Raw genomic sequence first — 26746 nt, 5'->3', positions numbered from 1 at the left:
CCGCAACGGGAGAGGCCACAACAGTGAGAGGCCCGCGTACAGCAAAAAAAAAAAAAAAAAAAAAAAAAATGTTTAGGTCATTCCTATCCTTAAAATTATACTCCCTCAACCAAATTTCTTTCCAAAGTACCATTTCTGCCTTTTCTCCTTTGTTTCCATGACACTGCCCCAGGCTGCTTCTTTGTCAACTTTTCACATTGTCACTCTTCTTTTTTCAGATTCCCACATGTAGGCATTTTCTAAGGTTCTGTTTACATTTCTCTAAACTCTTCCCCAGAAATTAGCATCTTTTCTCACAGGTGCAACATCAATGCAGATGACTCCCAAATTTAAATCTTTAAATTCAATTTCTTTTAGGAAATTTAGATTCAAATTTCTACTTATATCCTCCCCCACTCCTGCCCTTCCTCCTCCCCCTCCTCCCGAGGCAAAGATAGCTTTGCTGGAAACCTGTTTAATAATCATGAACTGTTAGAGATGGAAGAAACTCTTAGTAAAATCCAGTTTAACTCTCATTTAAAAGGCAAGAAGATTGAGGCACACAGCATTATTTTTAAAGCCACACGGCTAATTATTAGAAAGACTAAAACCTAGAATTCTTGATTCTTATTCCAATGGTCTTTAAAATCAACTTAATCTTCTTCATCACAAAATCAGTTCTTTTTTCTTAGTTTTTTATTATTCCAGTCACACAGTTCCATAATCTTTGGCCTGAGAGTTAAACCCTTTCATAATCGAATCTAATTTACTAATGTAATCTTTGGTTTCATTTTCCCTAACTCTTCTGGTCATACTAAAGCATACTAACTTCTGTGCCTCATTGTGTGATTTCCTTCCTTTACTCAGACTGCTTCCATGTCTTCTCCCATCAGAAACACACACACACACACACACACCCCATATATATCCCATAGCCTATCAAAATTCTACCCTATATTTTAGGACTTATCTTAAATATTTCCTCTTAGAAAAACCTTTTTCTTAATTTCTTTGTATTTCTTTCATAGCTCTTCTATTCTTTATAGATGATAAATATTTGTATATTTGCCTTACTCTACTGTTAGGGGCTTCTTATATTTCCTACAGTACTTAGCAAGCCAGATTTTTAAAAATAATAGGTGTTTAATAAACTTTTTGTTTAATTGCTCATTATTATATGAAAATACAAAAATGGTCATATATTTAGAAATCTGCAAATTTACAAAACTAATGTTAGTTTATAAGGGTCATCTTTGCATTGCTGACAAACAAACATCAAGCAAACTACAAAACAAACCAGAGAACCTATAAGCAATCAGACTTGCTCGTGACTTTTTAAGTCATTACCATCTTTCATGCGATAGTTACCTTCCAATGGTTTGGCTCAGCTGTGCTCTACTATTTGCTCATATTTGTCATTAAGGCCTCACATATTATTTATTCTCATTCTATAGCATTAATGCAGGAAAGCAGCAATGTAAGCTCCCTTGACTGTGATTCTTCCCACAGATAATAGAAAATAAATTGCAATTAGATTTTGGTAATTGTATATAATTAACTCAAAATGAGCTGTTAATTATAAAAAATGTTTTTCATTTCCTCATTATCTCATTTATTTTAGTTGCAAATTCTTAATGCCTCACTTGAGTAATTTAATATTTTAAATACACAGAGCATTTTTAATACTGAGATAATTTAAATTTCCAAATAAAGAAAATTCAGCTTAAAATTCAATTTTATCTAGGGAGTTCTACTGGCAAAATCAAAGAGCCTGCAAGGTAGAAAAAAGGTCACTTCCCATAACAATTCTTGATTACATTTTTTAAAGTCAGCAGACATTTTCATTTAAATAATTCTACAAAGCCTGCTCAAGGCTGTACACTATTCTCCCTGGACTCATCTCTACCTCTTTCTTGGGTTTGGCTATCATTTCCATAGCCAAATGAATCAAGAAGACAAATGAACTCATTGTCTATACTTCTTTTAATCTCACATTAGATTAAATAATTTAAGGGCTGCTGAGTGACAGTTCTTGGCTTCCCAATGACTGTCAGACTTCGGAAACAGTTGCCAGAGTTTCTTCAAATCCTTATACTATATATTAAGATTTTAAAAGATCTATGATCTTATCGAAGACATATTAGGGAAGACTTCTTTTGGAAGCAGTGCATAGTCTTACCTTATTTTTGTCATAATTATCTGAATGTAGGACATGCATGCCCAGATGCACTAAAGTTTAAAGCATGTCCATCTCTTAGATTGGAGCACTAGTTTCTAAAGCATTTAATACATCTACCTGACTAACAGTGATAAAAACTTTCATAAATTGCAAGTGTAAGTATGAATTGCTATAACCTTTTGGAAAAGAAAGTTAGCATGGATTATTATAATTGTAAATTATATAAAACAGCCTTATGTAAAAATAGCCTTTGACCTAGCAATTTCATTTTTGGAAATTTATCCTAAAAAAATAAAAGTACCAGAACACAAGAATGTAAGTACAGTCATGCTTATTATAGCATTCTGTGCAGTGGTAAAGAACTTGAAACAATATGAATGTCTGACAGTAGAAATGCTGAATAACTTACAGTGTATATTATTTCATGTTTCTATAGAAACCAGGAATGATTATCCACTTATAGGAAATAAGTTAGTATTTGTATTAACTTTGTATTGCCAGTATAACAAACTACCACAAATTTAGTGACTTAAACAACACAAATTTATTATCCTATAGTTCTGTAGGTTAGAAGTCTGACACAGGTCTCACTGGGTGAACACTGAGGTGTCGGCGGGGCTATGTTCCTTTCTGGAGGCTGTAGAGGAGGATCTGTTTCCTTGCTCATTCAGGCTGTTGGCAGAAATCTGTTCCTTGCAGTCTGAGGACTGAGATTCCCATTTCCTTGCAGGCCAGCAGATGAGGACTGTTCCAAACTTCTAGAAGCTACTTATATCCCTTGGGTGGTCATACATCCTTCCTCCATCTTCAGAGCCAGCAAAGGCAGGTTGAGGCATTCTCTGCTTCAAATCTCTCCTCCTCCTTTGTCTTATCTCTCTGACACAGCAAGGGAAGGTTCTTCATTTTTCAGAACTCAAGTGATTAGACTGAGCCAATACAGATAACCCAGGATAATCTCTCTCTCTCAAGGTCTGTTCCCTTGATCATAACTGCAAAGTCCCTTAGCCACATAAGGTAACATATTCAGAAGTTCCAGGGATTAGAACACCGATGTCTCGGAGGGACAATCATTCTGCTTACCACAGGTCTACATCTAAGAACCTGACAAATGACCATTAAAGCACCATTAAGTGGAATAAAAAAAGATTAACAAGTAATGTGCTCAGTTTGATATCAAATGTATGTAGATGTTTATATACATGTAAGCATAAAAAAAAGTATAGAAAGATAAACGTCAGGGTGCTAACACTAATTCCACCAAAACAGGATAGTGAATGAAAGATGACTGATCTTTTCTTAATGTGTCTTTGGATGTTTTACTTTTTACAAGTGTTTTTCTTTTGAAATTTAGAAAAAGTTTAATTAAAAATAAGGTGAATTATAAGACAAGATGTATAATATAAACATACATCACATGTTCATAAAAAAATAAGACCTAGAAGTTACAACCTAAGATTACCTCTAGATGATATTATGAGTATGCTTTATTTTCTTTTGGCTTACCAGCATTTTATATATTTTTCCTACCATAAGCAAGCAACTAAATATATGAAGATATAGGTAAACATGAGTAGCACTAAGAATAAGTAAGAAATTATTTTAAGTTAAAAACATATATAATAAAAAAAACATATATAATAAAAAGTTCTTACACATCAACTAAAGAAGGAATATAATACCCATACATAGAAAATGTGGATATAGTCAGGAAGTAAAAATTCTACAAAGAAACACAAAGCGTTAATAAATACATAGAAAAACATTCAGCTTAACTGAATATTGAATAATTGCAAATAACAATAAGATTGCATTTTGGTACCTATTAAACTCCCAAATATTGCTTAGTTATACAAATCAACATTGGAGAGCCAATTTACATGGTTGATTGAAAACAAACCACTATTCTTTTATGACACCTCTCAAATAATTGTAAAAGGATAAAAAAAGACATAAAACAATGTGGTTGCAGAAAAATAAAGAGGAAAGGACAACAAACAAGAGATGTTGCAAAATTTAAAAAGCCTGGAAATAAGACATATAAGTTCAAATTCAATTAACCAACCCGAAAAATCAAAACTGAAATATTGGCTGGCTGAAATGGAGGAGGGAGTTAAGCTGAAACATGCTAGAGAACTCCTGACAGGCTCAGAGATCGAAGGAACCAAGTAGGGCTGCACATGGGAATGAAAGCATGGCTGGCTGGAAGTATGTATAGTAGTAAAAATCCAAGATACCCTCCTCTATCTCCAGAGCCAGTCAGCTATCTCTTTCCATCTTGTAAGATTGGAGGCTTATTTCCCTAGAGTGGTTGAATCAGACTGACTCTGGTCTTAGGGGTCTAAAATACAGTTGAGGGCAGAAATACCACAGAGTTAAAAGGGGTATTAAGTAAAAGCCTACATAATGAGCGATGGGTCTCATTCCTCTTCCTCCACTGAGCTCCCCACATTAACAGCCAAGCTTATATAATGTTCCCATTCTTTCTTCCCAACCAGACAGAAGGTTTATGCCTAGGAAAATTGATCACCTAACAGAAAAGACCCACCAATACTAACAGGCAGGGGAGTCCCAGGGTCCCTACATAATCACCCCATAGTGAAGTCTATCAGTTGACAAGCCCTGCTTATATATACTGAGAACTTTCAATAGCTTTTCACCATTTTGTTTGCAAATATAAATAGATCATCAGACATCTGTGGAAAAAGGAAACTTGAACTTGGTGAAAATAGACAACAACTGTAAAAAAATAGAAACTTTAAAAACTGTTATTAATACCTTCAGAGATAAGAAAAAATATTGCAATAAGCATGGGTTCTCATATTTTTTAATTTACAGAATAAAATGTTCTTGGAAATTATAGCAGTAAAATATTTAACAGAAGGGTTAAAAAAATAGTTTAGGAAATCTTCTGGAAAGTAGGGAAAAAGACAGATATGAAGGATAAGAGAAAAAATAAGAAAACGAGAGTTTCAACATCTGGCTAATAGTGTAATGAATGAAAAAAGGCCCAATTGATGCACACTGGCAATAATTTTTACAACAATGCAGAGAAAGATAAGATTCTTATAGTGTCCATGGAAAATGGGTCACATAAAATAGATAACGAACTCCCTCTTGTGAGAGCACCGGAATCACAACTAACTGCTGAACAATCGTCGATAGGAAAACACTGGAACTCACCAAAAAAGATACCCCATATCCAAAGACAAAGGTAGGACGGGCACAATCACAATAAACTCAAATCCCATAACCGCTGGGTGGGTGACTAACAAACTGGAGAACAATTATACCACAGAAGCCCACCCACTGGAGTGAAGGTTCTGAGCCCCACGTTAGGCATCCCAACCTGGGGATCCGGCAATGGAAGGGGGAATTCCCAGAGAATCACACATTGAAGGCTAGAGGGATTTGATTGCAGGACTTCAACAGGACTGGGGAAACAGAGACTCCACTCTTGGAGGGCACACACAAAGTAGTGTGCCCATCAGGACCCGGGGAAAAGAGCAGTCATGCCATAGGAGACTGAACCAGACCTACCTGCTAGTGTTGGAGGGTCTCCTACAGAGGCTGGGGGTGTCTGTGGATCACCACAAGGACAAGGGCACTGGCAGCAGAAGTTCTGGGAACTACTCCTTGGCATGAGCCCTCCTAGAGTCCACCATTAGGCCAACCAAAGAGCCCGAAGCCTGCAGTGCTGGGTAGCCTTAGCCCAAACAACCAACAGGGAGGGAACTCAGCCCCACCCATCACCAGACAAGTGGATTAAAGTTTTATTGAGCTCTTCCCAACAGAGAAACAGTCAGCTCTACCCACTAGTCCCTCCCATCAGGAAGATTGCACAAGGCTCTTAGATAGCCTCATCCACCAGAGGGCAGACAGCAGAAGCAAGAACTACAATCCTGCAGCCTGTGAAACAAAAACCACATTCACAGAAAGATAGACAAGATGAAAAGACAGAGGGCTATGTACCAGATGAAGGAACAAGATAAAACCCCAGAAAAACAACTAAATGAAGTGGAGATAGGCAACCGTCTAGAAAAAGAATTCAGAATAATGATAGTGAAGATGATCTAGGACCTCGGAAAAGGAATGGAGGAAAAGATCGAGATGTAAGAAATGTTTAGCAAAGATCTAGAAGAGGGTTTCCTTGTTGGCACAGTGGTTGAGAGTCTGCCTGCTGATGCAGGGGACATGGGTTCGTGCCCCGGTCCACGAGGATCCCACATGCCGCGGAGTGGCTGGGCCCGTGAGCCATGCCTGCTGAGCCTGTGAGTCGAGAGCTTGTGCTCCGCAATGGGAGAGGCCACAACAGTGAGAGGCCCATGTACCGAAAAAAAAAAAAAAAAAATCTAGAAGAATTAAAGAGCAAACATCTAGAAGAATAAAAGAGCAAACAAACACAGATGAACAATACAATAACTGAAATGAAAAATACACTAGAAAGAATTAATAGCGGAATAACTGAGGCAAAAGAATGGGTAAGTGACCCGGAAGACAGAATGGTGGAATTCACTGCTGCAGAAGAGAATAAAGAAAAAAGAATGGAAAGAAATGAAGACAACTTAAGAGGCCTCTGGGACAACATTAAATGCACCAACGTTCACATTATAGAGGTCCCAGAAGGAGAAGAGAGAGAGAAAGGACCTGAGAAAATATTTGAAGAGATTACAGTTGAAAACTTCCCTAACATGGGAAGGGAAATAGCCAGCCAAGTCCAGGAAACACAGAGAGCCCCACACAGGATAAACCCAAGGAGAAACACAGCAAGACACACAGTAATCAAACTGAAAAAAAAAATAAAGACAAAGAAAAATTATTAAAAGCAACAAGGGAAAAACGACAAATAACATAAAAGGGAACTCCCATAAGGTTAATAGCTGATTTTTCAACAGAAACTCTACAAGCTAGAAGGGAATGGCACAATATATTTAAAGTGATGAACGGGAATAACCTACAACCAAAATTACTATAACTGGCAAGGATCTGATTCAGATTCAACGGAGAAATCAAGAGCTATACAGACAAGCAAAAGCTAAGAGAATTCAGCATCACCAAACCAGCTTTATGACAAATGCTAAAGGAACTTCTCTAAGTGGGAAACACAAGAGAAGAAAAGGGCCTACAAAAACAAACCAAAAACAATTAAGATAATGGTAATAGGAACATACATATCAATAATTACCTTAAATGTGAATGGATTAAATGCTCCAACCAAAAGACACAGGCTGTCTGAATGGATATAAAAACAAGACCCACATATATGCTGTCTACAAGAGACCCACTTCAGACCTAGGGACACATACAGACTGAAAGTGAGGGGATGGAAAAAGATATTCCATGCAAATGGAAATCAAAAGTAAGCTGGAGTAGCAATAATCATATCAGATAAAATAGACCTTAAAATAAAAAAAGTTACAAGAGACAAGGAAGGACACTACATAATGATCAAGAGATCAAACCAAGAAGAAGATATAACAATTCTAAATATATATGCACCCAACATAGGAGCACCACAATACATAAGGCAAATGCTAACAGCTATAAAAGAGGAAATCGACAGTAGCACAGTAATAGTGGGGGACTTTAACACCTCACTTACACCAATGGACAGATCATCCAGACAGAAAATTAATAATCAGGAAACACAAGCTTTAAATGATGCAATAGACCAGAGAGATATAATTGATATTTATAGGACATTCCATCCTAAAACAGCAGATTACACTTTCTTCTCAAGTGCACAAGGAACATTCTCCATGAAGGGTCACATCTTGGGTCACAAATCAAGCCTTGGTAAATTTAAGAAAACTGAAATCATATCAAGCATCTTTTTTGACCACAATGCTATTAGATTAGAATAAATTACACGGAAAAAAACATGAAAAACACAAACACATGGAGGCTAAACAATAACCTAGATCACTGAAGATATCAAAGAGGAAATCACAAAATACCTAGAGACAAATGACAATGAAAACATGACGATCCAAAACCTATGGGATGCAGTAAAAGTAGTTCTAAGAGGGAAGTTTATAGCAATACAATCCTACCTCAAGAAACAAGAAAAATCTCAAATAAACAATCTAACCTTACACCTAAAGGAACTAGAGAAAGAAAAACAAACAAAACCCAAAGTTAGTAGAAGGAAAGAAATCATAAAGATCAGAGCAGAAATAAATGAATTAGAAACAAAGAAAATAATAGCAAAGATCAATAAAACTAAAAGCTGGTTCTTTGAGAAGATAAACAAAACTGATACACCTTTAGCCAGACTCATCAAGAAAAAGAGGGAGAGGACTCAAATCAATAAAATTAGAAACGAAAAAGGAGAAGTTGCAATGGACACCACAGAAATACAAAGCATCCTAAGAGACTACTACAAGCAACTCTATGACAATAAAATGGACAACCTGGAAGAAATGGACAAATTCTTACAAAGGTATAACCTTCCAAGGCTGAACCAGGAAGAAATAGAAAATATGAACAGACCAATCACAAGTAACGAAATTGAGACTGTGATTAAAAATCTCCCAACAAACAAAAGTCCAGGACCAGATGGCTTCACAGGCGAATTCTACCAACCATTTAGAGAAGAGCTAACATCCATCCCTCTCAAACTCTTCCAAAAAATTGCAGAGGGATGAACACTCCCAAACTCATTCTATGAGGCCACTATCACCCTGATATCAAAACGAGACAAAGATACTACAAAAAAAGAAAACTACAGACCAGTATCGCTCATGAATATAGATGCAAAAATCCTCAGCAAAATACTAGCAAACAGAATCCAACAACACATTAAAAGGATGATACACCATGATCAAGTGGGATTTATCCCAGGGATGCAAGAATTCTTCAATATACGCAAATCAATCAATATGATACACCACATTAACAAATCGAAGAAGAAAAACCATATGATCATCTCAATAGATGCAGAAAAGGCTTTGGACACAATTCAACACTGATTTATGATAAAAACTCTCCAGAAAGTGGGCACAGAGGGAAACTATCTCAACATAATAAAGGCCATATACAAAAACCCCACAGCAAACATCATTCTCAATGGTGAAAACTTAAAGAATTTCCTCTAAGATTAGGAACAAGGCAAAGATGTCCACTCTTGCCACTATTACTCAACATAGTTTTGGAAGTCCTGGCTATGGCTATCAGAGAAGAAAAGAAATAAAAGGAATAGAAATTGGAAAACAAGAAGTAAAATTGTCACTGTTTGCAGATGACATGATACCATATATAGATAATCCTAAAGAGGCCACCAGAAAACTACTAGAGCTAATCAATGAATTTGGTAAAGTTGCAGGATACAAAATCTCTTGCATTCCTGTACACTAACAATGAAAGATCAGAAAGAGAAATTAAAGAAACAATTCCATTCACCACTGCAACAAAGAGAATAAAATACCTAGGAATTAACCTAACTAAGAAGGTAAAAGACCTGTACTCAGAAAACTATAAGACACTGATGAAAGAAATCAGAGATGACACAAACAGATGGAGAGGTATACCACGTTCTTGGACTGGAAGAATCAATATGGTAAAAATGACTATACTACCCAAAGCAATCTACAGATTCAATGCAATCCCTCTCAAATTACCAATGCCATTTTTTACAGAACTAGAACAAAAAATCTTAAAATTTGTATGGAGACATAAAAGACCCTGAATAGCCAAAGCAATTTTGAGGTAAAAAAAACAGAGCTGGAGGAATCAGACTCCCTAACTTCAGTAATCAAGACAATATGGTACTGGCACAAAAACAGGAAAATAGATCAATGGAACAGTATAGAAAGCCCAGAGATAAACCCACACACCTATGGTCAACTAATCTATGACAAAGGAGGCAAGGATATACAATGGAGAAAAGACAGTCTCTTCAATATGTGGTGCTGGGAAAACTGGACAGTTACATGTAAAAGAATGAAATTAGAACACTTCCTAACACCATACACAAAAATAAACTGAAAATGGATTAAAGACCTAAGTGTAAGGCTGGACACTATAAAACTCTTAGAGGGAAACATAGGAAGAACACTCTTTGACATAAATCACAGCAAGATCTTTCGTGACCCACTTCCTAGGGTAATGGAAATAAAAACAAAAATAAATGAATGGCACCTAAGGAAACTTAAAAGCTTTTTCATAGCAAGGGAAACTATAAACAAGATGAAAAGACAATGCTCAGAATGGGAGGAAATATCTGAAAATCAATCAATGGACAAGGGATTAATCTCCAAAATATATAAACAGCTTATGCAGTTCAATATCAAGAAAACAAAAAACTCAGTCAAAAAATGGGCAGGGGCTTCCCTGGTGGAGCAGTGGTTGAGAGTCTGCCTGCTGATGCAGGGGACACGGGTTTGTGCCCCGGTCCGGGAAGATCTCACATACTGCGGAGCGGCTGGGCCTGTGAGCCATGGGTACTGAGCCTGCATGTCCGGAGTGTGTGCTCCGCAACGGGAGAGGCCACAACAGTGAGAGGCCCGTGTACCGCAAAAAAAAAAAAAAAAAAAAAAAAAAAAAAGATGCTGAACATCACTAATTATTAGAGAAATGCAAATCAAAACTACAATTAGGGGAGGGCGAGGAAGATGGCGGAAGAGTAAGACGCGGAGATCACCTTCCTCCCCACAGATACATCAGAAATTCATCTACACGTGTAACAACTCCAACAGAACACCTACTGAACGCTGACAGAAGACCTCAGACCCCCCAAAAGGCAAGAAACTCCCCACATACCTGGGTAGGTCAAAAGAAAAAAAGAATAAACAGAGACAATAGGATATGGACGGGACCTGCACCAGTGGGAGGGAGCCGTGAAGGAGGGAAGGTTTCTACACACTACAAGCCCCTTCGAGGGCGGAGACTGCAGGTGGCGGAGGGGGAAAGCTTCGGGAAAGCTTCAGAGTAGCGGAGGAGAGCACAGCAACAGGGGTGCGGAGGGCAAAGCAGAGAGATTTTGGCACAGAGGATCGGTGCCCTCAGGCACACACCAGCCCGAGAGGCTTGTCTGTTCGGCCGCCAGGGCGGGCGGGGCTGGGAGCTGAGGCTCGGGTATCGGCTTTCAGTCGGAGCGCAGGGAGAGGACTGGGGCTGGCGGCAGGAAGAGACCCTGAAGGGGTTAGTGCTAGCCCGGAGGGAGTCCGGGGAAAGGGTCTGGAGCTACCGGAGAGGCAAGAGACTTTTTTCCCTTTTGTTGCCTGGTGCGCGAGGAGAGGGCATTCCCCTCCCTCCCCTCTGCCTGAGTGAGCCAGAGCCCCCGAATCAGCGGCTCCTTTAAACCCGTCCTGTCTGAGCGAAGAACGGACGCCCTCCGGCGACCTACGCGCAGAGGCGGGGCCAGGTCCAAGGCTGAGACCCGGGAGTTGTGAGAGCAGAGACAGGGAAATCTCTCTGTGCAGCCTCGGAGGCAACGGATTAAAGCTCCACGGTCCATTTGATGTGCCCTGCGTCTGTGGAGTGCATGAATGGACAGCGAATCATCCCAAATTGAGGAAGTGGACTTTGAGGACAAGATTTAAGACTTTCCCCCCCTTTTTCCTCTTTTTACAACGAATTATCTCAAATTAAGGAGGTGGACTTAGCAAGATCTCAGACTTTTCGCCCTTTTCCACTTTTTACAACGAATTATCCCAAATCGAGGAGGTGGACTTGGAGAGCAAGATTTTTGATTTTTCCCCCTGCTCTCTTTTTGTGAATGTGTATGTGTAATCTTCTGTGTAAGATTCTCTCTGTATAGCTTTGCTTCCACCATATGTCCCAGGGTTCTATCGGTCCGTGTTTTTTTTTTTTCAATAATTACTTTTTAATTTTAATAACGCTACTATATTTCATACTTTATTCTATTTTACTTTACCTGCTCTTTCTTTTTTTCCTCCCTTCCCTTCCTCCCTCCCTCCCTCCGCTCCTCCTTTCCTTCTTTCTTTTTCTTTCCTCCATCCCTCCTTCCCTCCCACCCTTCTTCTTTCCACTTTCTTTTTCTTTCCTTCCTCCCTCCCTCCCTCCTGTCTTTCTTTCTTTCCTTCCTCCCTCCCTCCCTTCTTCCATTCACTCTTCCTTTTGCTTTCATTCCTCCCTCCCTCCCTCCTTTCTTTCCTTCTTTCTTTCCATCCTTCCTCCCTCCCTCCTTTCTTTCTTCCTTCCTTCCTTTCTTCCCTTCTTCCTTTCTTTCAATCTCTCTTTCTTTCTTCTACTAATTATTTCTTTCTACTTTTTCTCACTGTTATTCTGAGCCGGGCAGATGAAAGGCTCTTGGTGCTGCAGCCAGGAGTCAGTGCTGTGCCTCTGAAGTGGGAGAGCCAACTTCAGGACACGGGTCCACAAGAGACCTCCCAGCTCCACATAATATCAAGCAGCGAAAATCTCCCAGGGATCTCCATCTCAACACCAGCACCCAGCTTCAGTCAACGACCAGCAAGCTACAGTGCTGGTCACCCTATGCCAAGCAACTAGCAAGGCAGGAACACAACCCCACCCATTAGCAGAGAGGCTACCTAAAAACATAATAAGGCCACAGGCACCCCAAAACACACCACCAGACGTGGACCTGTCCACCAGAAAGACAAGATCGAGCCTCAACCACCAGAACACAGGCATTAGTCCCCCCCACCAGGAAGCCTACACAACCTACTGAAACAACCTTAGCCACGGGGGACAGACACCAAAAACAACGGGAACTACGAATCTGCAGCCTGCAAAAAGGAGACCCCAAACACAGTAACATAAGCAAAATGAGAAAGCAGAAAAACACACAGCAGGTGAAGCAGCAAGATAAAAACCTACCAGACCTAACAAATGAAGAGGTAATAGGCAGTCTACCTGAAAAAGAATTCAGAATAATGATAGTAAAGCTGATCCAAGATTCTATTTCCCAGATCCAAAATCTTGGAAATAGAATAGACAATATGCAAGAAACAGTTAACAAGGACCTAGAAGAACTAAAGATGAATCAAGCATCGATTAAAAACACAATAAATGAAATGAAAAATACTCTAGATGGGATCAATAGCAGAATAACTGAGGCAGAAGAACGGATAAGTGAGGTGGAAGATAAAATAGTGGAAATAACTGATGCAGAGCAAAATAAAGAAAAAAGAATGAAAAGAACAGAGGACAGTCTCAGAGACCTCTGGGACAACATTAAACGCACCAACATTCGAATTATAGGGGTTCCAGAAGAAGAAGAGAAAAAGAAAGGGACTGAGAAAATATTTAAAGAGATTATAGTTGAAAACTTCCCTAATATGGGAAAGGAAATAGTTAATCAAGTCCAGGAGGCACAGAGAGTCCCATACAGAATAAATCCAAGGAGAAATACGCCAAGACACATATTAATCAAACTGTCAAAAATTAAACACAAAGAAATCATATTAAAAGCAGCAAGGGAAAAACAACAAATAACACACAAGGGAATCCCCATCAGGTTAACAGCTGATCTCTCAGCAGAAACTCTACAAGCCAGAAGGGAGTGGCAGGACATAATTAAAGTGATGAAGGAGAGAAACCTGCAACCAAGATTACTCTACCCAGCAAGGATCTCATTCAGATTTGATGGAGAAATTAAAACCTTTACAGACAAGCAAAAGCTGAGAGAGTTCAGCACCACCAAACCAGCTTTACAACAAATGCTAAAGGAACTTCTCTAGGCAAGAAACACAACAGAAGGAATACACCTACAATAACAAACCCAAAGCAATTAAGGAAATGGGAATAGGAACATACATATCAATAATTACCTTAAATGTAAATGGACTAAATGCTCCCACCAAAAGACACAGAGTGGCTGAATGGATACAAAAACAAGACCCATATATATGCTGTCTACAAGAGACCCACTTCAGACCTAGAGACACATACAGATTGAAAGTAAGGGGATGGAAAAAGATATTCCATGCAAATGGAAATCAAAAGAAAGCTGGAGTAGCAATTCTTATATCAGACAAAATAGACTTTAAAATAAAGACTATTAGAAGAGACAAAGAAGGACACTACATAACGATAAAGGGATCGATCCAAGAAGAAGATATAACAATTGTAAATATTTACGCACCCAATATAGGAGCACCTCAATACATAAGGCAAATACTAACAGCCATAAAAGGGGAAATCGACAGTAACACAATCATAGTAGGGGACTTTAACACCCCACTTTCACCAATGGACAGATCATCCAAAATGAAAATAAATAAGGAAACACAAGCTTTAAATGATACATTAAACAAGATGGACTTAGTTGATATTTATAGGACATTCCATCCAAAAACAACAGAATACACATTTTTCTCAAGTGCTCATGGAACATTCTCCAGGATAGATCATATCTTGGGTCACAAATCAAGCCTTGGTAAATTTAAGAAAATTGAAATTGTATCAAGTATCTTTTCCGACCACAATGCTATGAGACTAGACATCAATTACAGGAAAAGATCTCTAAAAAATACAAACACATGGAGGCTAAACAATACACTACTCAATAACGAAGTGATCACTGAAGAAATCAAAGAGGAAATTAAAAAATACCTAGAAACAAATGACAATGGAGACACGACGACCCAAAACCTATGGGACGCAGCAAAAGCAGTTCTAAGGGGGAAGTTTATAGCAATACAATCCCACCTTAAGAAACAGGAAACATTTCGAGTAAACAACCTGACCCTGCACCTAAAGCAATTAGAGAAAGAAGAACAAAAAACCCCCAAAGTTAGCAGAAGGAAAGAAATCATAAAGATCAGATCAGAAATAAATGAAAAAGAAATGAAGGAAACGATAGCAAAGATCAACCAAACTAAAAGCTGGTTCTTTGAGAAGATAAACAAAATTGACAAACCATTAGCCAGACTCATCAAGAAAAGAAGGGAGAAGACTCAAATCAGTAGAATTAGAAATGAAGAAGGAGAAGTAACAACTGACACTGCAGAAATACAAAAGATCATGAGAGATTACTATAAGCAACTCTATGCCAATAAAATGGACAACCTGGAAGAAATGGACAAATTCTTAGAAATGCACAACCTACCAAGACTGACTCAGGAAGAAATAGAAAATATGAATAGACCAATCACAAGCACTGAAATTGAAACTGTGATTAAAAATCTTCCATCAAACAAAAGCCCAGGACCAGATGGCTTCACAGGCGAATTCTATCAAACATTTAGAGAAGAGCTAACACCCATCCTTCTCAAACTCTTCCAAACAATATCAGAGGAAGGAACACTCCCAAACTCATTCTACGAGGCCACCATCACCTTGATACCAAAACCAGGCAAGGATGTCACAAAGAAAGAAAACTACAGGCCAATATCACTGATGAACATAGATGCAAAAATCCTCAACAAAATACTAGCAAACAGAATCCAACAGCACATTAAAAGGATCATACACCATGATCAAGTGGGGTTTATTCCAGGAATGCAAGGATTCTTCAATATACGCAAATCAATCAATGTGATACACCATATTAACAAGTTGAAGGAGAAAAACCATATGATCATCTCAATAGATGCAGAGAAAGCTTTCGACAAAATTCAACACCCATTTATGATAAAAACCCTGCAGAAAGTAGGCATAGAGGGAACTTTCCTCAACATAATAAAGGCCATATATGACAAACCCACAGCCAACATTGTCCTCAATGGTGAAAAACTGAAACCATTTCCACTAAGATCAGGAACAAGACAAGGCTGCCCACTCTCACCACTCTTATTCAACATAGTTTTGGAAGTTTTAGCCACAGCAATCAGAGAAGAAAAGGAAATAAAAGGAATCCAAATTGGAAAAGAAGAAGTAAAGCTGTCACTGTTTGCAGATGACATGATACTATACATAGAGAATCCTAAAGATGCTACCAGAAAACTACTAGAGCTAATCAATGAATTTGGTAAAGTAGCAGGATACAAAATTAATGCACAGAAATCTCTGGCATTCCTGTACACTAATGATGAAAAATCTGAAAATGAAATCAAGAAAACACTCCCATTTACCATTGCAACAAAAAGAATAAAATATCTAGGACTAAACCTACCTAAGGAGACAAAAGACCTGTATGCAGAAAATTATAAGACACTGATGAAAGAAATTAAAGATGATACAAATAGATGGAGAGATATACCATGCTCCTGGATTGGAAGAATCAATATTGTGAAAATGACTCTACTACCCAAAGCAATCTACAGATTCAATGCAATCCCTATCAAACTACCACTGGCATTTTTCACAGAACTAGAACAAAAAATTTCAAAATTTGTTTGGAAAAACAAAAGACCCCGAATAGCCAAAGCAATCTTGAGAACGAAAAACGGAGCTGGAGGAATCAGGCTCCCTGACTTCAGAATATACTACAAAGCTACAGTAATTAAGACAGTGTGGTACTGGCATAAAAACAGAAAGATAGATCAGTGGATCAGGATAGAAAGCCCAGAGATAAACCCACGCACATATGGCCAACTTATCTTTGATAAAGGAGGCAGGAATGTACAGTGGAGAAAGGACAGCCTCTTCAATAAGTGGTGCTGGGAAAACTGGACAGGTACATGTAAAAGTATGAGATTAGATCATTCCCTAACACCATACACAAAAATAAGCTCAAAATGGATTAAAGACCTAAATGTAAGGCCAGAAACTATCAAACTCTTAAAGGAAAACATAGGTAGAACACTCTATGACATAAATCACAGCAAGATCCTTTTGGACCCACCTCCTAGAGAAATGGAACTAAAAACAAAGATAAACAAATGGGACCTAATGAAACTTCAAAGCTTTTGCACAGCAAAGGAAACCATAAACAAGACCAAAAGACAACCCTCAGAATGGGAGAAAATATTTGCAAATGAAGCAACTGACAAAGGATTAATCTCCAAAATTTATAAACAGCTCATGCAGCTCAATAGCAAAAAAACAAACAACCCAATCCAAAAATGGGCAGAAGACTTAAATAGGCATTTCTCCAAAGAAGATATACAGACTGCCAACAAACACATGAAAGAATGCTCAACATCATTAATCATTAGAGAAATGCAAATCAAAACTACAATGAGATATCATCTCACACCAGTCAGAATGGCCATCATCAAGAAATCTAGAAACAATAAATGCTGGAGAGGGTGTGGAGAAAAGGGAACACTCTTGCACTGCTGGTGGGAATGTGAATTGGTACAGCCACTATGGAGAACAGTATGGAGGTTCCTTAAAAAACTAAAAATAGAACTACCATATGACCCAGCAATCCCACTACTAGGCATATACCCTGAGAAAACCATAATTCAAAAAGAGTCATGTACCAAAATGTTCATTGCAGCTCTATTCACAATAGCCCGGAGCTGGAAACAACCTAAGTGTCCATCATCGGATGAATGGATAAAGAAGATGTGGCACATATATACAATGGAATATTACTCAGCCATAAAAAGAAACGAAACTGAGCTATTTGTAATGAGGTGGATAGACCTAGAGTCTGTCATACAGAGTGAAGTAAGTCAGAAAGAGAAAGACAAATACCGTATGCTAACACATATATATGGAATTAAAAAAAAAAATGTCATGAAGAACCTAGGGGTAAAACGGGAATAAAGACACAGACCTACTTGAGAATGGACTTGAGGAGATGGGGAGGGGGAAGGGTAAGCTGTGACAAAGGGAAAGAGCGGCATGGACATATATACACTACCAAACGTAAGGTAGATAGATAGTGGGAAGCAGCCGCAGAGCACAGGGAGATCAGCTCGGTGCTTTGTGACCGCCTGGAGGGGTGGGATGGGGAGGGTGGGAGGGAGGGAGATGCATGAGGGAAGGGATGTGGGAACAGATGTATATGTATGACTGATTCACTTTGTTATAAAGCAGAAACTAATAAAAAAAAATTAAAAATTAAAAAAAAAAAACAAAACTACAATTAGGTATCACCTCACACCCGTTAGAACAGGCATCATCAGAAAATCTACAAACAACAAATGCTGGAGACGGTGTGGAGAAAAGGGAACCCTCTTGCACTGTTGGTAGGAATGTAAATTGATACAGCCACTATGGAGAACAGTATGGACGTTTCTTAAAAACCTAAAAATAGGATTACCATATGACCCAGTACTGGGCATATACCCAGAGAAAACCAGAATTCAAAAAGACACATGCACCCCAGTGTTCTTTGCAGCACTATCTACAATAGCCAGGTCATGGCAGCAACCTAAATGCCCATCGACAGACGAATGGATAAAGAAGATGTGGTACATATATACAATGGAATATTAATCAGCCACAAAAAGGAATGAAATTGGGTTATTTGTAGAGACGTGGATGGACCTAGAGACTGTCATACAGGGTGAAGTATGTCAGAAAGATAAAATCAAATATCAGATATTAATGCATATATGTGGAATCTAGAAAAATGGTACAGGTTTGCAAGGCAGAAAGAGAGACACAGATGTAGAGGACAAACGTATGGACACCAGGGGGGAAGCCGGGGGGGTGGGGTAGTGGTGGTGGGATGAATTGGGAGATTGGGATTGACATATATGTACTAAGAGGGATAAAATAGATAACTAATAAGAACCTGCTGTATTAAAAAAATAAAATTCAAAAAAATGATAAAGAATCAAACTGCACCAAAGTTCTTAATGCCAACACTAGAAATTAGAAGATAATGGAACATAACCTTCATTCTGTTCTGAGGAAATTTAATTACCAACCAAGAATTCTATATGCAGCTAAACTATACATTAAATGTGAAGATACATGTAAGGCACTTTCCAGGGGCAGGAAGTCTCAAAAAATTTGTTGCCTCTGTACTCCTTGTCAGTAAGCTATTGAAGGACATGATTCAGGAAGATAAGTATAAACCTAAAAGAGGACATGTGATCCAGCAAAAGAGGAGGATAGCGAGAAAATTAAAGAAAATTTCCAGGATGATGGATAAGGAAAATTTCAGGATGAAATCTCTAAATAGCAAGCTTAGAGAAAAACCAGACTAGAGCAGAATCATGGAGGGCTCCAAGAGGATCTATTTTAAAAAATGAAGAGAGATGACAGAATAACTGATATATCTGAATATATTCAGATAATTATACTTTTTTTGGGTGAGTTTGTAAATGGAAAGACACAAGAATTCTGGGCAGAAACTTTGGTGTTTTGTTTACTGCTATATTCCCCCAAAGTCTAGAAAGTGGCTAGCACTTGGTGGGAAACTTTATAAGTATTTGAGTGAATTAATAAATTAATGAGTGCATGGAAAATTAAACAAGGCTTTTCTAAACTCTGGAAAAAACTTATTATATAAAAATTAAATTTAATAATTATATAGTAGATGGCTCAGCTGTGTAGAAATTATCTATAGTTTTATTGTAAAGAAATTGTGATAGCTATATCGAGCTATATTGAGAAGACAGAAGAAAGGAAATAGCATGTGTGTGAGTATGTATGTTAGAGAGAGAGAGGAAGGGGAAGAGAGCAGGAGCAAGAAGAAGGAAGGGAGGGAAAAAGGAGAAGATAGGGAGACAGCATGTAGATCATTATCTGTGAGAGCTAAGTCATCTTTCATAGCAGAAAGTCAATACTTAAATCTGATGTTAAAAAATATGGGGCTTCCCTGGTGGCGCAGTGGTTGGGAGTCCACCTGCTGATGCAGGGGACACGGGTTCATGCCCCGGTCCGGGAGGATCCCGCATGTCGTGGAGCAGCTGGGCCCATGAGCCACGGCTGCTAAGCCTGCACATCTGGAGCCTGTGCTCTGCAGTGGGAGAGGCCACGGCAGTGGGGGGCCCATGTACCACAAAAGGAAAAAAGAAAAAAAAAAGGATACAAATAGTAGAATAAACAGATTAAAACACATCTAAAACAGTAAGAACTTTTATCTCTAAAGAGTAGAAATTTGGAGTAGGTAGGAGTTGTAGAGGAGGCCACTATTTTTGCATAAACCTTGTTGAACAACTGACTTTTTAAACTATGTACATGCTTGATTTTAATAGTTATAAAATTAAACTATAGCAAGTCACAAAAAGACAAATACTGGCAACCTACCTCAACATAATAAAGACCATATATGACAAATACACAGCTAACATCATACTTAACAGTGAAAAGCTGAAAGCATTTCCTCTAAGATCAGGAAAAAGACAAGGATGTCCACTCTCACCACTTTTATTCAGCATAGTTTTGGAAGTCCTAGCCATAGCAATCACAGAAGATAAATAAATAAAATGAACCCAAATTGGAAAAGAAGAAATAAAATGATCACTGTTTGCAGATGACATCATACTATACATAGAAAATCCTGGGGCTTCCTTGGTGGCACAGTGGTTAAGAATCCTCCTGCCAATGCAGGGGACACAGGTTCAAGTCCTGGTCCAGGAAGATCCCACATGTCGTGGAGCAACTAAGCCCATGCACCACAGCTACTGAGCCTGTGCTCTAAAGCCCACGAGCCACAACTACTCAGGCTGTGTGCCATAACTACTGAAGCCCGTGCACCTACAGCCTGTGCTTCAGAACAAGAGAAGCCACCATGATGAGAAGCCCTTGCACTGCAACGAAGAGTAGCCCCCGCTCACCACAACTAGAGAAAGCCTGCATGCAGCAGCGAAGACCCAATGCAGCCAAAAATAAAATAAATAAATTTATATGTAAAAAAAAGAAAATCCTAAAGTCATTACCAGAAAACTGCTAGAGCTCATCATGAATTTGGTAAAGTTGCAGGATAAAAAATTAATAAACAGAAATCTGTAGTATTTCTATATATTAACAGTGAAAGATCAGAAAGGGAAATTAAGGAAACAATTCCATTTACCATTGCATCAAAAAGGATAAAATACCTAAAAATAAACCTACCTAAGGAAACAAAAGACCTGTATTCTGAAAACTATAAGACACTCATGAAAGAAATCAGAGATGACACAAACAGATGCAAAGATATACCATGTTCTTGGGTTGGAAGACTTAATATCATCACAATGACTATATTACCCAAGGTAATCTAATATTCAGTGCAATCCCTATCAAATTACTAATGGCATTTTTCACAGAACTAGAACAAAAAAATTTTACAATTTGTAGGAAATACAAAAGACTCTGAATAGGCAAAGCAACCTTGAGAAAGAAAAATGGAGATGCAGGAATCAGGCTCCCTGAATTCAGACTAAGCTACAGTAATCAAAACAGTATGGTACTGGCATGAAAACAGAAATATAGATCAATGGAACAGGATAGAAAGCCCAGAAATAAACCCATGCACCTATGGTCAGTTAATCTATGACAAAGGATGCAAGGAATATACTATGGAGAAAAGACAGTCTCCTCAATAAGTGGTACTGGATAAACTGGATAGCTACATGTAAGAGAATGAAATTAGAACATTCTCTAACATCATACACAAAAATAAACTCAAAATGGATCAAAGACCTAAATGTAAGGCTGGATACTAAAAAACTATTAGAGGAAAACGGGCAGAATATTCTCTTACATAAATCGCAGCAATATCTTTCTGGATCTGTCTCCTAGAGTAATGGAAACAAAAACAAAAATAAACAAACAGGATCTAATTAAACTTAAAAGCTTTTGCACAGCAAACAAAACCATAAACAAAATGAAAAGACAACCTACAGAATGGGAGAAAATATTTGCAAACAAATGACCAACAAGGGATTAATCTCCAAAATATACAAACAGCTCATAAAGCTCAATACCAAAACTATAAACAACCTAATCAAAAAATGGGCAGAAGACCTAAATAGACATGTCTCTAAAGAAGACATATAGATAGATGGCCAAAATGCACATCAAAAGATGTTGAACATCACTAATTATTAGAGAAATGCAAATCAAAACTACAATCAGGTATCACCTCACATCGGTTAGAATGGGCATCATCAGAAAATCTACAAACAACAGATGCTATAGAGGGTGTGGAGACAAGGAAACTCTCTTGCACTGTTGGTGGGAATGTAAACTGATACAGCCACTATGGAGAACAGTATGGAGGTTCCTTAAAAAACTAAAAAGAGAATTACCATATGACCCAGCAATCCCAGTACTGGGCATATACCCTGAGAAAATCATAATTCAAAAAGACACATGCACCCCAATGTTCATTGCATCACTATTTACAATAACCAGGTCACGGAAACAACCTAAATGCCCATTGACAGATGAATGGATAAAGAAGATGTTGTACACATATACAATGGAATATTACTCAGCCATAAAAAGGAACGAAATTGGGTCATTTGTAGAGACGTAGATAAACCTAGAGACTGTCATACAGAGTGAAGTAAGTCAGAAAAAGAAAAACAAATATTGTATATTAATGCATATATGTGGAATCTAGAAAAACGGTACAGATGAACCTGTTTGCAGGGCAGAAAGAGAGACACAGATGTAGAGAACAAATGTGCGGACACCAAGGGGGGAAGCAGGGGGTTGTGGTGGTGGTGGGATGAATTGGAAGATTGGGATTGACATGTATACACTGATGTGTATAAAATTGATGACTAATAAGAACCTGCTGTATAAGAAAATAAATTAATTAAATTAATTAAAAAAACACAATAAGGTATCACAAACAAAGAAAGAAAACCATAATTCAAAAAGATACATGCACTCCAACACTCATTGCAGCACTATTTACAACAGCCAAGACATGGAAGCAACTTAAATGTCCATCAACAGAGGAATGGATAAAGAAGATGTGGTACACACATACAATGGAATGTTACTCAGTCATAAAAAAGAACAAAATAATGCCATTTGCAGGAACATGGTAGAGACTGTCATACTGAGTGAAGTAAGTCAGACAGAGAAAGATAAATATCATAGGATATCCCTTATACGTTGAATCTAAAAAAAAGGATACAAATGAACTTATCTACAAAAGAGAAATAGAGTGACAGATGTAGAAAACAAACTTATGGTTAGCAGTGGTTAGGGGGAGGGATAAATTGGGAGACTGGGACTGACATATACAGATTACTATATATAAAATAGATAACTAATAAGGACTTGCTGTATAGCACAGGGAACTCTACTCAATAGTCTGTAATGGCCTATATGGGAAAAGAACTTAAAAAAGACCGGAGATATATATATATATATATATATATATATATATATATATATATATATATATATATATATATATATGCATAACTGATTCACTTTGCTGTACACCTGAAACTAACACAACATTGTAAATCAACTATACTCCAATAAAAATTTAAAAAAAAATAAAAATAATATTAACAGAAAAAAAAAAAAAGAAAAGATAGGTGTACTCCAATATTCACTGCAGCACTATTTACAATAGCCAAGACATGGAAGCAACCTAAATGCCCATCGACAGATGAATGGATAAAGAAAATGTGGTGTGTGTATATATATATCTATATATATACACACACACACATACATATACATATATATGTATATAATGGAATATTACTTAGCCATAAAAAAGAATAAAATTCTTTTTATTTACAGCAACGTGAATGGACCTGGAGATTATCATTCTGAGTGAAGTAAGTCAGACAGAGAAATACAAATGTCCTATGATATCACTTATATGTGGAATCTAAAAAATGATACAAATGAACTTATTCACAAAACAGAAATAGACTCACAGACATAGAAAAGAAACTTATGATTACCAAAGGGGAAAGGTGATAGGGATGGATAAATTAGGAATTTGAGAGTAACATATACACAGCACTATATATAAAATAGATAAACAACAAGGACCTACTGTATAGCACAGGGACTATACTCAATATCTTGTAATAATCTACATGGGAAAAGAATTTGTAAAAGAATATCTATCTATCTATATCTATCTATCTATCTATATATATCTGAATCACTTTGCTGTACACCTGAAACTAACATAACATTGTAAATCAACTATACTTCAATAAAATAACTTATTCTTATTTATTAGAAAGACAAATACTGTATGATTCCAGTTATTTGAGGTAACCAGAATAATCTAAGTGTGGAAACAGAAAATAAAATGGTGGTTGCTAGGGGCTGGAGGTAAGAGGAAATGAAGAGTAGTTATTAATGGGCACAGAGTTTCAGTTTTGTAGGATAAAAGAGTTCTGGAGATTGGTTTCACAACACTGTAGATATGTTTACTATTATTGAATACTATACTAAAAAATGGTTGAGATGGTAACTTTTATGTTATGTGTATTTTACCACAATTAAAAAAATTAATTATGGCAAAATTGTGCTAAAATAAGAATTCTTGGGTTCTGATAATGGCTGAGTAGCTCCTATAGGATCAAATCTACATATAACAACTATAAACTCTGAGAGGAAAAAAATAACATGAACACACTGAAAAGTGGCCAAAAGCAAGCAGAAACTGTAAGACGATTAGCACTTAAAAGAAAACAGTGGCACTGGAAGAGTTCCCAATTTTTTTTAATGGCTTTTAGTTGAAAGTAGGCTTAAAGAACCAGAGGATAGAGTCTAGGCTGACCAAAGTAGCTAAAAAGTGAAAAATCTTGGAGTGGAGAGAGAGAAAGAGGAAAGCCTCAAATTCTATTCAACAATCCTGCCAGTTTGGGCTGACCCCGAACTACACATAAACTACACATGAACAGTGCAGACTCAGCAACCTAATTAAAGTTAAAATAACTCAATAGTGATTATCACTGCCACTTACTCCAGGGAGATAGAGCTTGGAATCTGAGTTCAGTTAAATTAACTGCCCACTAGCACACAGAAAATTAACATTGTTCACAGAAATACAGGCATACCTTGAAGACGCTGTAGTTTTGGTTCCAGACCACCACAATGAAGTGAATATTGCAATAAAAGGAGTCACACAAATTGTTTGGTTTCCCAGTGCATATAAAAGTTATGTTTACACTATATTGTAGTCTATTAAATGTGCAGTAGCATTATGTCTAAAAAAACCCTTAATTAAAAAATACTTTATTGCTAAAAGATGCTAACCATCATCTGAGCTTTCAGCAAGTCATAATCTTTCTGCAATAGTAAAATCAAAGATCACTGATCACTATAACAAATATAATAATAATGATAGTAATAATAATAATGTTAGAAATATTGTAAGGATTAGGAAAATGTAGCACGGAGATACAAAGTGAGCAAATGCTGTTGGAAAAATGGTGCCAATAGACTTGCTCGACACAAGGTTGCCACAAGCTTTCAATATGTAAAAACCACAATTATTTGTGAAGCATGATAAAGTGAAGCATAATAAAATGAGATATACCTATATAACTGAATTTTAGAGTTACTTACAATGAACAGGAAACAGTCCAAAATTACTAAACATACAAAAAAACAGAGGAACGTGACCAACACTCAAAAGAAAAGTCAATTAGTGGAGACAAACCCCAAGATGAACCAGGTGTTAGAATTAGCAGACAAGGACTTTAAAGGAAAAAACACACCTATAATGAATAAAATAGAAAATTTTAACAGAGAAATCGAAATTATAACAAAGATCCAAATGGAAATTCTAAAACCAAAAAAGCAAACATCTGAAATTTTAAAAAATCATTGTATGGGCTTAACGGCAGATTAGAAATAAAAGAAGAGAGTTGATGAATCTGAGAATAGATCAATAGAAACTATTCAATATGAAGAATAAAGAAAAATAGATTTTAAAAAATTAGCAAAGAGCCAGGGACCTGTGGGACAATAAACTAAAGCTCTAATATACATGTAAACAGAGTTCCAAAAGGAGAGGATAAAGAGAATAGAGAAAAAATATATTTGAAAAAATACTGGCCAAAAATTCTTTATATTTCATGAAAACAGCATTCTCAAACATTGATTTTTGGGGTGTAAACCGATTTAACTTTTTATGAAAAGCAATTTGGCAATGTGAATCAAGAATCTTAAAAGGACTTATATGTACTTTAAGCTAGTAATTCTGCTTACAGGAATCTATTCCTAGGAAATAGGTAAAGTTAAAAATGTATGTACAGAAATGTTCCTCAAAGCATAATTTATTGTATAATAGTAAAACCTTATATTATCCAATAACAGGCTTATTAAATATTGAGTAATAGTAGTCACACAATAAATATTTGTTAAATGAATTAATATCAAGTTTTCATAAAAAAGGACATCAGAAACTGGGATACACCAAAATAAGCAAAAAATAAAATTCTGTATAAGCATAATCCCTATTGCGATATAGAAATTATTATTATGAAAGAGATAGAAAGGGGAAAAGGCCTCAGAGGATTGTCTCTGAGTGGTAGGATTATGGATGATTTTTATTTTCTTCTTTACACTTTTCTATATTTTTCAAAAATATATAATGTGAATATATTTATTCATATGATCAGAAAACTGGATTCACCAATATGAAGCTATAAATATATACCAAGCATATCCTTAATATCTGTGTGTTACATATTTTGCCTTCACCGACCACCCAAGTTTACCTTGGTCCAGAGCCACTCTCATTCATATCCAGACTGAGCTCCTGGGGTTTAGTAATGTCTTTATTAGCAACCAGTTCTCTTGACTTAAATACAGCTTGAGTTCTTAACCTGTAAATATAAATTTAGACATAGAAATAGACCAAACAATACTAAAATTTGTATGGAACCA

General features: G+C 37.1%; 1 protein-coding gene across 3 annotated transcripts in view; it reads right to left on the bottom strand.

Moving 5' to 3' along the window:
- Positions 1–26746, bottom strand: part of KIAA1328 — a gene marked incomplete at its 5' end in the record, with an annotated part of 378127 nt that overhangs the window by 113114 nt on the left and 238267 nt on the right. Inside the window, one exon of one of the 3 annotated variants that reach the window (XM_079718280.1) lies at positions 26578–26685. The exons of the other annotated variants lie outside the window; for them this stretch is intronic. Coding sequence (XP_079574406.1) covers positions 26578–26685 — 108 coding nt within the window. The remainder of the gene's footprint in view (positions 1–26577; positions 26686–26746) is intronic. 3 annotated transcript variants of the gene reach the window in all.

The sequence above is a fragment of the Hyperoodon ampullatus genome (genome assembly GCF_949752795.1).
Source record: "Hyperoodon ampullatus genome assembly, chromosome: 13".
NCBI lineage: Eukaryota > Metazoa > Chordata > Mammalia > Artiodactyla > Ziphiidae > Hyperoodon > Hyperoodon ampullatus.
The sequence above is the reverse complement of the archived record's forward strand: the minus strand, read 5'-3'. Positions and strand labels throughout refer to the sequence as shown.